This window comes from Nannospalax galili, unplaced genomic scaffold (genome assembly GCF_000622305.1).
Source record: "Nannospalax galili isolate Female #2095 unplaced genomic scaffold, S.galili_v1.0 scaffold1601, whole genome shotgun sequence".
NCBI lineage: Eukaryota > Metazoa > Chordata > Mammalia > Rodentia > Spalacidae > Nannospalax > Nannospalax galili.
In genome coordinates, this window is record NW_008344661.1 from 13,542 (window position 1) to 27,572 (window position 14,031).

At 42.6% G+C, this 14,031-nt stretch overlaps 1 protein-coding gene and 1 pseudogene across 2 annotated transcripts in view; one reads left to right on the top strand and one right to left on the bottom strand.

Moving 5' to 3' along the window:
* Positions 1–678: 678 nt before the first annotated feature.
* Positions 679–14,031, top strand: part of LOC103740343 (CD109 antigen) — a gene marked incomplete at its 5' end in the record, with an annotated part of 57,947 nt that continues 44,594 nt past the window's right edge. Inside the window, 4 exons of the mRNA XM_008840928.1 lie at positions 679–739; positions 4,024–4,165; positions 5,670–5,787; positions 8,227–8,340. Of these exons, the coding sequence (XP_008839150.1) occupies positions 679–739; positions 4,024–4,165; positions 5,670–5,787; positions 8,227–8,340 (435 nt within the window). The remainder of the gene's footprint in view (positions 740–4,023; positions 4,166–5,669; positions 5,788–8,226; positions 8,341–14,031) is intronic.
* LOC115071678 lies at positions 8,703–10,609 on the bottom strand (annotated as a pseudogene). Its single transcript, XR_003850775.1, has one exon. The product of XR_003850775.1 is annotated as a molybdate-anion transporter-like (transcript).

Here is a 14,031-nt window from a genome sequence, read left to right on the forward strand (position 1 = left end):
GAGATGCTAATGTCATAATGAAATGCTAATGTCTTATTGGCTGTGTCACTGAAGTGCACTGTTATATAAATCTTATCTGAAATTGAGAGATAATCATCTTTTCAGTTTTAAAAGTAAATGGAAGAATTCACTGTTAGATTGATGGAATTATTATTAAACAAATTCTTTTATATTATGGTTTTTGAAATTGTTTGTGTGAATATATGTGAGTTAGGAAGGGAGGGAGAGAGAGAAAGACACACGCATGCATGCACACACAATTACCAGACACAGAGAAAATGTGTGTATCTAAGCTCTCCAAAATGAACAAGAGTGTGTCTAGACTATGGGGGACGTCTATGATTACAGAACATTTATTTTTAAAAATATTTTATTATATTTTACCTGTATGAGTGTACTGCCTGCATGTATGTAAGTGCACACCTGTCATGCAATGCCTGCGAAGGTCAGAAGAGAGCACTGGATTCCCTGGAACTGGAATTGCGGACAGTTGGTAGCTGCCATGTGGATGCTGGAAACTAAACCTGGGTCCTCTGCAAGAGCAGCCAGTGCTCTTAACCTTGGAGCCATCTCTCCAGTCCCACAATTAGAGAAAATTCAAACTTTGATTTTTATTTCATTTTTTAAAAAACTTTTATTCTCTTTAAATTTTGATTTCTTAAAATAATTTTTTTCTAGGAATGTGGTCTCTGGGTCTTGACAGATGCAAACCTTGTGAAGGACAATATTGATGGTGTTTGTAAGTAAAATCTGGCAATATGCTTGTAAAATATTTGCATTTTACCCCAGATATTTAACATTACTTCTATGGGGATGGGTACTTTTTGGTTCAATATGACTGTTGTGTCCTGAAATGTTTTAACTTTATCCACTTTGGAAGGACATTTGAGCCATGACATGGAATGTCTTCTGGATTCCTGTCTAGGCTTTAAAACGAATACTTGTTTGCCTTTCCTAGTTTTATTTATTTATTTTTTTGAGGTGGTTATAACTATACTATAATCTGGATGCATTGGAAGAGCTTGTGATTGTGTTGCAAACTGTGCTATTATTTTGGAAGTAGTTGAAAGGAGCAACAAGTTCTGAAACACTTGTGCTCTCTGGCTTTTGGACGCTTGCCTAAAAATAGCCAAGAATGTCTCAAGGAGGTCCTTTCTCTCTGTGTCTCTGTGTCTGTCTGTCTTTCTCTCACACATACAAACACACACACACACACACACACCCATGCACACATACAAACACACACACACACACACACACACACACACACCCCTTATCAGTCTGGCCAGCATGGCTCTATCTATGTGTCATAGCTCCCTAAATGTTTTTAAAGGATTTTTTTAGTGATTATTAGTTTTTATTCTATGTATATGAGTGTATTACCTGCATGTATGTAAGTACACCTATGATGTGCAGTGCCCACAAAAGTCAAAAGAGGTTGTCGGATCCACTGGCACTGGAGTTTCGAATAGTTGTTAGTCACTGTGTGTGTTGGGAATTGAACCCTGCTCCTCTGCAAGAGCAGCCAGTGCTTGTAACTGCTGAGCTGTCTCTCCAGTAAATGTGTTTTTAGGAACAAGTCATAAGAGATTTTGACTGAATTATGAATAATAATTGTTAATTGTAGAAGTTACTCTATTTTCAAAGGCAAAATTATACTAATGTCTCCTTGAGAGGTGTCCAGAACTTTTACAGTTCATAAATCTGAATTCCCTGTTTCTGTTAGGACTTCTCAATCACTTCACACCAAGTCCCAGGCCAAAATATGACACCTCGAGGCTCTCTATAAAAGATCATTTTATTATCTTGAAGATTTATGAAGTTATTATGATCTATATTAAAACCATTGGTGCATTTAACTTTCGTCATCATATTCTCTATCCTTTGCAACTTTTAAAATACCTATTTGTATCTAGTGTTCAGTTCTAACTTCTGTTTTTGTCTACATATATGCAGTCCTGTCTAATACCTATTATAGTACTTAATTTATTGTCAGTAATGTGGTCAGACCCCTGTGCCCATGTGTTCCACATTGGTGCATTCAACCATCTGTAGATTGAAAATATTTAATTGATTAATTAATTTTTATTTATTTATTTATTTTTATTTTGTATGTATGAGTGTTTTGCCTGCATGTATGTAAGTGCACCATGTCATGCAGTTCCTGTGGAGACCAGAAGAGGGCATCTGTTTCTCTGGAGCTGGAGTTACAGATAGTTGTTAGCTGCCATATGGGTGTTAGGAACTCAACTTGGGTCTTCTGCAAGAGCAGCCAGTCCTCTTAATCATTTAGCTGTCTCTCCAGCTCTGAAAATATTTTGAAAAATGATTTCTGTACTGAACATATTCAGACTCTTTTTATTCTTGTTACTGCATAGTATAACAACTATTTACACAGTATGGGAGTGTGTAAACTCTGAAAATGCTAGTCAATAGATAGTGATTGTATTAAGTGCATACCTAGCATGTGTGAGGTAATGGGGATTCCAACTTGTTCTAGTGGGCAAACCAAGACACACAGAGTGATTGCTAAGGGTCATGATGGAGAGGGACAGCGTGTCACAGGAGGACAGGGGGTACCCAGAGACAGAGCAGAGTTGTCTCCTAAATCTTACCTCTTCACCGCTGCACGGCCTCTGGCTACCATCCTGGCCTCCTTGTCCATTGCGGTGGTCTTCTAACATTGTTCCAACAGCCTTCATTTTGCCAGAGCACCAAGCATTGTTCACACCGATGCCAGAGTTATCTTTGTAAAACATGGACTAAGACATGGTTTATCTTTATTTAAAAACCTTCAGTGATCATTTAAAGGGTATAATCTGAAGCCTTCAGTCTGACTTACTTTATATATTCAAATCTGAACCTAACATCTTTTCTCTTTTCATTTATGGCATCGTCACCAAATACGCACTGTATTTTTGGCATGTTTTGCCTTTGGCTCACATTTTTTTTTTCAGTGTGGGATGCCCTTTATTGAAAGGCTTAAAGAAATGAAGTACAAAAAACTTAGTTTCTTTAGAATATTAGAATATTTTCCTGGTCACACCCTTTCATTATTCAGACTCTTTGTAAAGTTAACTATTTTCTACATTGTAGACCTTTGGTAGCTGTTGTCTTAACCATGTTTATTACAATTTTTATCCTCTTTATAGACTATGAATAGATTTGCTGTATTCATATTTATATCCTTTGGCACCTGCTACACTGTAGTTTAATTTTCTTTACGTTGTATTTTTAAATAATTTAAATTTACAGAAAAGTTGAACAATGGAGATACACAATCCAAAGTCTAGATAGCCACGTGCATTTCTATTGTAAAATCCAATAACTGAATGATTATAGTATCCTATGGCTGGTGTAGCCAAAGGTCATCAGGACCAAGGAAGTTTAAAAAGAGGCGAGTATAAAAATTATAGGTGGTTTTTAAAAATGTGATCTAAGGGGCTGGAGAGATGGCTTAGTGGTTAAGAACACTGGCTGCTCATCTAAGGATCCGGGTTTGGTTCTCAGCATCCACATGGTGGCTAACAACTGTCTTTAACTCCAGTTCCAGGGGATCTGATGCCATCCTGTGGCATCTGTGGACACTGCATGACACAGGCACACATATATGCAGGTAAAATACGCACATAAAATAAAAATAAACAAATGTTTGATTTAACTTAAAAAATTTAAGCTAGAATTTATTTTATTTTTATTTTATGTGCATGAGTGTTTTGCTTGCATGTATGTAAATATGCCACTTGTAGGTAATGCCTGTGGAAGCCAGAAGAGGGTCTTGGATCCCCTGGACCTGGAGTTACTGGGTGCACTGTAAGAACACTGAATGTTTATTTTTAGCTCTGAGGTCACTTTTTGTGTGGTTTTGGTAAGTCACTTGGGTTTTCTGCCTCCCAGCTTTCTCCTCCACAAGATGAGGGGGTTGGACAAGATGAATTCTAAACTTCATTCTGCAGAGTGTGCTAGGGTTACAGTTCACTCCCTCCAGTGGCCCTCCTTTCCCTTGCCAATGTTTATTTCTAGATGATACTGCTGAGTATGCTGAGAGGTTTGTGGAGGAAACTGAGGCATACCGGGTGGATCATCAAGACTTTTCTTCAGTTAGCAATGTGCATGTCCGAAAGCATTTTCCAGCGACTTGGATTTGGCTGGACAACCACATGGGGTAAAGGTTTATAAAGTTCTTTATCCATTTATATTTTGCTTACTCTATGTTTTGAATAAGTTTTCCCTAGTTTCTTACATGTTTTAAGTACAAATGTAGTGTTTTGATGAACTAAGTTCATCAAGGGCTTTTTGGTGTAGAATAATGTTGATTGATGTTAACTACAGTATTTAGTACCATCAAGGAGATGATGAACATTTTAAAAGTGAAGGTTGAGGGGCTGGAGAGATAGCTCAGTGGTTAAGAACACGGGCTGTTCTTGCAGAAGACCCGGGTTTGAATCCCAGCACCCACATGGCAGCTAACAACTATCTGTAACTCCAGTTCCGGGGAATCCCATAGCTTCTTCTGTTCTCTGCGGGCATGGCATGACACGGGTGCACTTACCTACATGCAGATAATACATGCATATACATAAAATAAAAATAAATAAAATATTTTTTTAAAAAAGTGAAGGTTGATTTTAACTTCCTTGAAGTCTTCTGGCTCATGTTGGAGAAAAATACCTAATAGCAGTGACAGGGATACAGAAAAAAAATTTTTTCTCTGTAAAAACGAGAGAAGAAAATCGAAGTAATGCTTGAAAATATGTATTCTCTCTAAAAAGTTTATAAAATATAGTAGTCAATTGTGAAGATATAAACTGTTTTTTTTTTTTGTCTTTTTGAGACAGGTTTCCTTGTAACCCCAGCTGTCCTGGAACTCGCTATGTAGACCAGGCTGGCCTTGAACTCACAAAGATCTGCCTGCTCTGCCTCCCAAGTGCTGGGATTAAAGGCGTGTGCCACCATGTCCAGCTATAAACTATTTTTAAAAAATATTACTTTTATTTTATTTTATTTATTTTTTATTTTTGGTCCTTTTGGGACAGGATCTCCCTGTAGCCCCAGCTGACCTGGAACTCACTATGTAGACCAGGCTGGCCTTGAAGTCACAGAGATCTGCCTGTCTCTGCCTCCCAAGTGCTAAGACTATAGGCGAATGCCACCATGCCTGGCTATTTTTATGTGAGTGTATTGCCTATATGTAAGTGCACTTGTATCATGCCATGCCCACGGAGATCAGAAGAGGACATCAGATCTCCTGGAATTAGAGTTACACATGGTTGTTAGTCATCATTGTGGGTCCTGGGAATTGAGTGCTCCTAACTACTCAGTCATCTCTCTAGTCCCTTAAAAACTATTTTTTGAGAAATTGAGATGTACTTTTTTTAATGTTGAGTGATTTTAAAATTAGATATGTAGGCTGGGCGTGGTGGTGCATGCCTTTAGTCATGCAGAGGCAGGTGGGTCTCTGAGTTCAAGGCCAGCCTGGTTTACCTAGTGAGTTCTAGGATAGCTGGGGCTACAGGGAGACCCTGTCTCACAAAGACCAAAAAAACCAAAAAGATATGTAAATGATACAGAAAATTAAAATTCTTCTGAAAAGTGTTTAGGTTATGTTGTCTTATTTCGAAGTATGTGTATTCTTGTTTTTATAATTTCTATATTTATCTTGACTTTAGATCTAAGATTTACCAAGACTTTGAAGTTACTGTACCTGATTCTATCACTTCTTGGGTAGCTTCTGCTTTTGTGATCACAGAAGACTTAGGCCTTGGACTAACAACTGCTCCAACAGAGGTAAACTGTCAAAGGCCTTCTCACTATTTTCCAGTACTAGGAAGCCAAGCAAAGGAGTGATTATCGTTTGCTGTGTTTATCAGACTTCACGGATTCTTTGGCTTTATCTTTTTGCTTTTCATCTGTATTAAAGTAAAACCATTATCATCATCATCATCATCATCATCATTGTGTGTGTGTGCCACAGCGTGCATATGGAGGTCAGAGGACAACCTTGTGGAGTCAGTTCTCTTCACCTACCATTATGTGGGTTCCGGGGTTTAAACTCAGGTTGCCAGACTTGTATAGCTAGTGGCTTTACCCACCGAGCCATTTTGCTGGCTCTGTGTTAAATTTTTTGAATCTGAGTTATATTAAATTGATAGATTTGGCTATGAAGTTTATTATTGACCTGATGTAACAATTTCCAGTGGCCAGATTACTTTAAAGATGAGCATAAACTTCTCAAGTTGTCTCCTAGCAGGCATTCTTCCATGACCACAGTAAAAATTTATCACATCTTGTTTTCAGTTACAAGGACCATGAACGGTCTTCGACCAGTACCTGTCACTTTTGTTATACCTGAAACCTTCTGTTAACAGTAGATATTTGTGTTGCTTCTTACCATCATCCCTAAGTGAAAGTCATAGACAACAAAATATGCATATATACAGAATTTCTCCAAAGACTATGCAAGTAAAAATAAGGTAAAATGAAGGAAAGTACTGTAAATGACGCAATACGAATTTTAATATGTAAGCGACAGGCCCTGCTAGAAGTGAGAGTGACACATGTCAATGTTTATACCAGGCTTAGAATCTCCTTGTGTTAACAGTTAGAAATGCAGGTTTCTATGCAACTTTGAATGCCTGTGGTGGTATGAATTTCTGAAAAGACGAACAACTTTTAGCAATATTTTACACAAAACAAGCTTTGGTTCATAAAATATTACATTCATGAAAAATTCAGTGTGTATTGAAAAGTGCTTTGGGTTTTTAATGGTAGAAGCTTGGGTCATTTTAAACAGGTAGTTTATTTATATAAATGTCTAAACAAATATCCAATAGATATAGATACCCATACGGCACCTCAAATTATATGATCTGTGGAGGTCCAATACACCCAGCAACAAAAATATTTTTATGTCCTGAATATAAACCACATGCTAATAAGGAAAAATACCAAGAATTACGAGGAATATGAGAAAATTTTTCATTGTTTAGGTCAATCCTGAGTACTGACAATCCACCAAGTGCCAATAGTATCCTTCAATCACTGTGGCAACCTAAGATAGTCAATCTACAAACGCCCTTGTAAACTTTGTAGGCATGACTTTTGGTAGTTTTGACATTGTGATGCAGCACTGTGACCTACAAAGTTCCAGGTTGAGAAATGTGCAGTTGAGTTTCAAAGAATAAATATCTCCAGTGGGGAGTGGTGGTGCTCACCTTTAATCCCAGAACTCAGGAAGCAGAGGCTGGCAGATGGCTGTGGGCTACAGGGAGACACTGTCTCAAAAAGACCAAAAAAAAAAAAAAAAAAAATCCACCCCACAAAAGTCCCTCAAAAAAAAACCCAACAACCAAAAATCAATGTTTGAAGTAAGTTTGTGATTTTGTATTGGGCTGGGCTACATTCACGGCTTGGGTTGGACATTAGAGGGCCCCACTGCTACCAGCCTGGCCATATGCTTAGTCTCAGGCAGGGGAGGGCTGGCCTCTCCTCTATGTCTTAGCTAACACTTCCAGAATTGGGTCGCCCAGGGATTGTGTGTGTGTGTATGTGCATGTAAGGAGAGTAAACCACATGAGAGTTCCCCCACTTTAGTCTAAAACAGGGATGGTTCAATTACACAGTGACTTTTTTTTTTTTTTTTTTTAGTCTTTTTGAGACAGGGTCTCCCTGTAGCTCCAGCTGTCCTGGATTCGCTATGGAGACCAGGCTGGCCTGGAACTCACAGAGATCTGCCTGCCTCTGCCTCCCAAGTGCTGGGATTAAAGGCGTGCACCACCACGCCCTGCAGTGGGACAGTGACTCTTAAAGCAGATTGTGAAGTTGTTACAGTGTAACAGAGGGACAACCTCTTTTGGTATCAGACAGTATGCAATGCAACTCTGGCTTTCTTACGTGTAGGTAATACGAACTTGTACTAGTTACAGAGATTTCTGAACACCAGTTTTTGAAAACATGGATAAGAGTATAAAATTAGGGACACAGTGATAACACAAATAACATATGAAATGGCTAGTACCTATTAGGTACTTAATATAGTACAGTAATTATTATGTTCAAAACAAGTAACTTGGTGTGGGTTGCTTGCTTTCTGTTGATGGGCAAGTGAACATGTCTAAGTGTTACAGGCTTCACAGGCTGTGTGGGAATTGCTCTAAGTTGTATACCACATGACACACTTTTTTTTTTTTCCTGAATAAAAACATGTACTCACTGTGTTCTTTCTAGCTACGGGCCTTCCAACCATTTTTCATGTTTTTGAATCTTCCCTACTCTGTTATCAGAGGTGAAGAATTTGCTGTGGAAGTAACCATATTCAATTATTTGAAAGATGCTGCAGAGGTAATGTATTCAAGGTCTTGTCAATTATCTGTACCAGAATTGTTTGGGCTATGCAGTGCTTGGGCATCAGGGTGTCCAAGCTCTTTATCTTTTGTGACCACCATAACCATTGTTTTGGCTTTATATGTTTATTGGTTTTTTGTTTTTGTTTTTTTCACATTGAAAGTGTTTATTTTTAAATGTCAAGAGGAAACGGAGTAGTAACAGAGTCAACTTTTGGCACCTTTCCAGTCCATCACCCCCATGTCCTTCCCAACACAAAGCACTGGCAAGATGGGCTGCAGGACAGTCACAAAGTGACTCACAGAGATGGGCAGGTGGGATTCAAGAGTCCATCCCAGAACCCCTGTCCCAGAATAGGGTCAGAGCTCAGGGGCATAGGGCTTCCCAGTGGGTGAAGGGAACTCAGCATCGTGCCTCACCACAGTGAAGAGTCCCACCACTGCCAGCAAAGCCATCAGCATGACAGCAGAGCAGCTGCTGAACATGTTCCGAGTGCCTGTTTTCCGATCACTGTCTTGGAGGACAAGACGCCCTAAGTGGGCTAGTAAGTGCAGGGACACCCGGAACCAGTTGCGTACCCAGCCTGCTCTGTCTCAGGGATCACCTTTCTCCGCAGGAAGCTCATGCTGGGAAAGTAGAGACCACAGGCCAGCTCGATAAGTAGAAAGGCGATGAAGGATTCCACAGGACCCTCCCGGCCTGGGCTGGTGGAGAAAGTCAACATGAAGAGAGAGAAGACAATGATGAGAACAGCAAGGGACAAGCAGGTTCATGGGTTGACGGTGGTACCTCTTGGAGGCAGCAGTGAGGTACAGGGAAGAACCCAGAAGGCTGGCAGCCATGAAGCTAGAGAAGACAATGCCCAGTGGGGTCCCATGTGGGTCCAGCACAGGTGTCCAGAGGAAGACAAATATGAAGATGACACTCTCAAACAGGGCCTGTATGGTGCCCAGCAGCAGCACTCGGCGGTCAGACAGGAGGCAGCGCAGGCCTCCAGCACAGGTCCTGGAGAAGGCCTGCTGCCTGTCATAGTTCTCTTCCCAGTTTCAAAGGGCCAAGACCCCAGTCAGAGCCAGCAGAGGGGTGGCGGCCACAAAGGGTGCTACGGGTCCCAGTCCCATCCAGCTAGCCACGGCCTCAGCAGCAACACCTGCCGCCACAGCCAGCACATGGTTCCAGAAGGCAGCCCGGGCAAAGGTGGCTGGGATCCACTCGGCATGTTCCACGTGCTCATGGACGTACCCGGCCTCAAAGGCTGAGAAGAAGAGGGCGGTGGACAGCCCACCAGGGCTTGGCCTCCGAGCAGCACAAAGAAGTCTTGAGAGAGTTTGGTCAAGCAGCACAGAGAGTGAGTGAGGGAGAAGAGGACACCAGACTTCTTACGACCCAGCCAGTCCACAAGGGAAGAGGCCACAAGGCCAAAGAGGAACGTGGAGGCGAGGCCACAAACGTAGAGGATAGCGATTTGACCCTCCAAGAAGTGGTAATGTTGATAGAGTTTATGCAGGTAGGTGGCTTGGAGCCAGTTAGCTGCCAGGGCCAGGAAGTAGACCTGGTAGAAGTCTAGTTGAAACTGAAGGAAGGACGCATTGCTGCAAGCCCTTCCAGGGGGCTTAGCCCGGCGTCTTGACAGCTCCAGGCCCAGGCAGGAGGCCAGGAGGCCCACAAAAGACAGGTAGACGGTCACCAGCATGGTCGGCCCCCGGACGACCTGCAGCCCCTGTCTGCAGGGGACGATCCGGACACGTCCAGCTCCAGGCCGCCGGGCTGCCCTCCCCGCACTGGCTCCCACTCTGTCCGGCCGCTGAAGCCCGGCCTCCCACCGCTACCCCGGAGCCGAACTGTGGGTGCCGGGAACCAGGCGAGCAGAGCAGCTGGAAGTCGCAGCTGCTGGGACTTGTCGGGTGCCACTCGATCCTCCCACTCGCAGGTTACTTGAGGGACCACCCCAAATAAATGCCGATTTTGTCTGCTTTCCTCCGTGCTGAGCCTGGGAAAGATGCCTGCAGAGCCCCCGGCTGCCCTGTGAACGCCACTGTCCTAAGCTTGGCTGCTCCTGCTCCGGGGTTTGCTTCATCTGCGGAAGTGACCTCTAGGCCAGCAGTCAGTGTTATCTAGACACCTGAGGGCGATAGTGTGGTGTAAACAACGTGGACTCTGGGGTTCCAGGGAAATTACAGTCCTTCATGGCCAGGAGGCATGGTGGCTGGAGGTGGCTGGACCAGGAGCAGCAGAAGCTAAGCTCTCACATCATGGCGCAGCAACAGGAAGCAAGGGATGTTTATTGGTTTTTATCCTTTCAACTTGTTAATTTCAGATTCTTAAACTTTTTAATTTTTTCTTTGACAATTTCATACATGTATATAATACTTTCTGGGCGTACCTACCCCTCATTACTGGCCTCCCACTCTCATCACCTCCCCTCCCAACAAGTCCCCTTCCCACTTTCATGTCTTTTTGTTTTGGTTTTACTTTTGTGACCTGCTGCCTTTAACCAGGGTCACCCATGTGGGCATGGGTATGGAGATAGCTACTGACCAAGGAGCAGTTTACATAACTAAAGACACTGCTCTCCCTCCCCCAGTGGCCATCAACTGTCAAGAGCTCCTTGGGCAAAGGCTGAGACCATGAGCCCCTCCTCCTTCTGTAACTGAATGTTGTGGGCCTAGTCTTGTCCAGGCCTGTATGTAGGCAACTACAGCTGCTATGAGTTTATGAGTACAGTGACTGTGCCTGGCCCAGAAGACAGTATCTCACAGCTATCCTCTCCATCACCCAGTTCTTAACATTTTTTTCACCCCTTCTTCCTTGATGTTCCCTGAGCTTTGGAAGGGGTGATATGGTAACTCTTTTGGTTTGAGTGTCAGTACCTTGACCAGCTGGTACTACATTAACCACTGTTTGCTGCTGTGACTAGGGTTGAGGGTAGCACTAGTCTATAAACATAAATATTTAGGACGAGGTTTGACAACAGTAAAACAAGAGCAGTAGGTTCACCATTAGAATCTATGACTTGCCCAGCCCTGGGCCTTTGAGTAGGTCCACAGTAATAGCCATGAATTTCCTCCTTCAGAGAGAGCCTCAGAAGCAATCAGAAAGCAGTTGACTATCACTGTAACAGTCATGGCACTGCTGCTCCAATGGGCATGTCTTGCATGGCAGATTGGTACTGTAGCATGCAAGATTCACCTCTGGGTAAGACGTTGACAGATTTTCTTCCGAAGTTGACCATATAGCAGCTGTTGACATTTAGGGGGCTAGCCAGCAGGGAGGACACTTCCGGCTCAGTTCCTGCATTTCTCCGTGTCTTGTAACCAGCGTATCTTCAGAAATAGAGTCTTATCATCTGGTTTTTGTAGGCAACCAAGACAGTGACAATAACCTCTCTTGTTTGGGGGGTTATTGGGGCCTCCCTGACCAACAACTCGTAGGGAGGTATCACACATCTGGAACTGCTCCAAGCATTTTATACATTGCCTGGGACTGAAAATAGATATACTTTGTTGGTGATTAATTCTGCCTATTTATGTCTGGGTCTATCATGAGCACGTCTGCCGGGGAACTTCCCTAAGGTCCTGGGCTTGCCTTTCTCTCTTGCCTGCCTGCATGTTTCCTGGCCCTCCATGTCTAGAATGTCCTTTACTCATCGCCATTTTGTATCCACTGCCATTGGCAAGAATTTGTTCTCTTCAAGACTTGCCTTGCGGCTAGGAGGCCTTTCCCGCAGACCCTCACCCACTCTGTTGTGTTTGTAGTCCCCATGGTTATTCAGTGCAGTATGTTTTCAAGGATTTATTTTGTGAGTTGTGTTCCTGTGCCTCCTGGAAGGCAGAGATTAGGATCAGTATTTGTGTTGTGTCTACAGTAGTAATAGTAACCACATGGTGAATTTTTCTGCCCTAGAGTAATAAAGCATGTGTCGTTAACTTTATTGTGCAAAATGCCATCATTTAAGTACTTATATTGACATAGTAAGCTTTTAAAGAAGATTTGGTTATTACATTTTTTGGTTTTAGAAATTAATTTCTCCCACTGAGCTATATGCTCAAGCACCAACTTTTAATTTTATTTTTTATGTTTTTTTTTTTTTTTTTTTTTTTTTTTGAGAACGGGTTTTCCTAATAGCAAGCTGGCCTGGAACTTGCTATGAGACCAGGCTGACCTTGATCTCACAGAGATCCACCTGCCTCTACCCCCTGAGTGCTGGAATTAAAGGCTAGCACCACCGTGCCAGCTGTCAGCTTTTTATTTTATAGCTATACTTTTAAATGTGGTTAGATTTTTAAAGTGTAACAAGCAAAGGATCCAGTCAGAAAGGACTATAATATCCAGTCTGCTACTTATTAGCAAATAGCTTGATAATTGTAGTTTCCTTATCTATTAGGTGGGAATTATAGTTATTATATAAACAAAAATTACTACTGGAGACCTACAGGCCTCTCTCCAACCCGCAGACCTCTCTCTCAGGGTAGGTTGATCCCGCCTTCTGTGCCTCGACACCCCCAGCCTCATTCACACTCCCATCTCCCCCGCCTGTCTTTCCTCCTAGCCTGGGTTCTGTCCCATTCTTTGTCTTGGCTCCCCAGACACCTGGGCAACAACCACTGCTTCCTGATCCTTTGCATTCAGACCAACGTAGTGCCCTCTCTGGGCCCCAGGAGCACTGCTTCTGGGCCTGGCCCTGCCCTCACCTCCCTCTGCTTCCCTGTGCCTGCACCACTGGCCAGCCTCTTTCCTGGACACCCGGACTGACCTTTCCTCTTCCTGATCCTTTGCATCCAGACCAACCAAGCTCCTCAGTGCAGTCCCCAGGAGCCCTTGGGGCTGCTTCCCACCCCGTCTTCCTTTGCATCTCTGGGTGGCACAGCCACCAGCTGCCCTAGACCAGCATCTTTCCTGGGCCTGGCTCCCAGGCCAGTCCAACCCCCAAATTCCTGAGGCCAAAAACTTTCCTAGAGGGATTCAGACCTTAGGAGAAAGCCTGAAAACATCTGATCCTCATCTGACTTGGGCCTCTGTGGGAATTCCTGAAGACAAAAGCAATCTGGCCACTCCAATATAAAATCAAAAGAGAGAACTGGAAGCTTAGAGGAGCCGGTTTTTCATGCCCAAAAAGTAAACCACAAAGATACACAAAGTTTACAAAAAGAAGCAGACCTAAACTTGAAGGCTTTCGTCTCACACAAGAATCAGAAACTACAAAAAAAAAATTCACATGTCAAAATCACAGAGAAAAAATAACATGAAAAACCAAAATAACATATCCCCACCAAATATCAATAGTCCTCGAGAGGAGTACAATGAGAACCCCCTAGAGATAATGCAGGACACGGAACTTAAAAGAACAGTTATAAACATCATAAAAGAATTCGGTGAATTTAAAGAACACACAAAAAAAATCAAAGAACTGAAGGAAGACAGGGATAAACTTCTGAATGAATTCAGAAAGAAGTGAGAAATATTGAAGAATACTCAGGCTGAAATGAAGAAGGGAGTAAAATACTCAGTAAGCCAATTAGAAATGACAGGAGAAAGCCTCACCAATAGGATGAACGAAATGGAAAACAGAGTATCAAGACTGGAAGATAAAGTGGACGAACTAGACCACTCAAGCAAAGACTATGAAAAATTTAAGAAATCACAAGAATGGAATATGCAGGAATTGAGTGATACCATAAAAAGACCAAA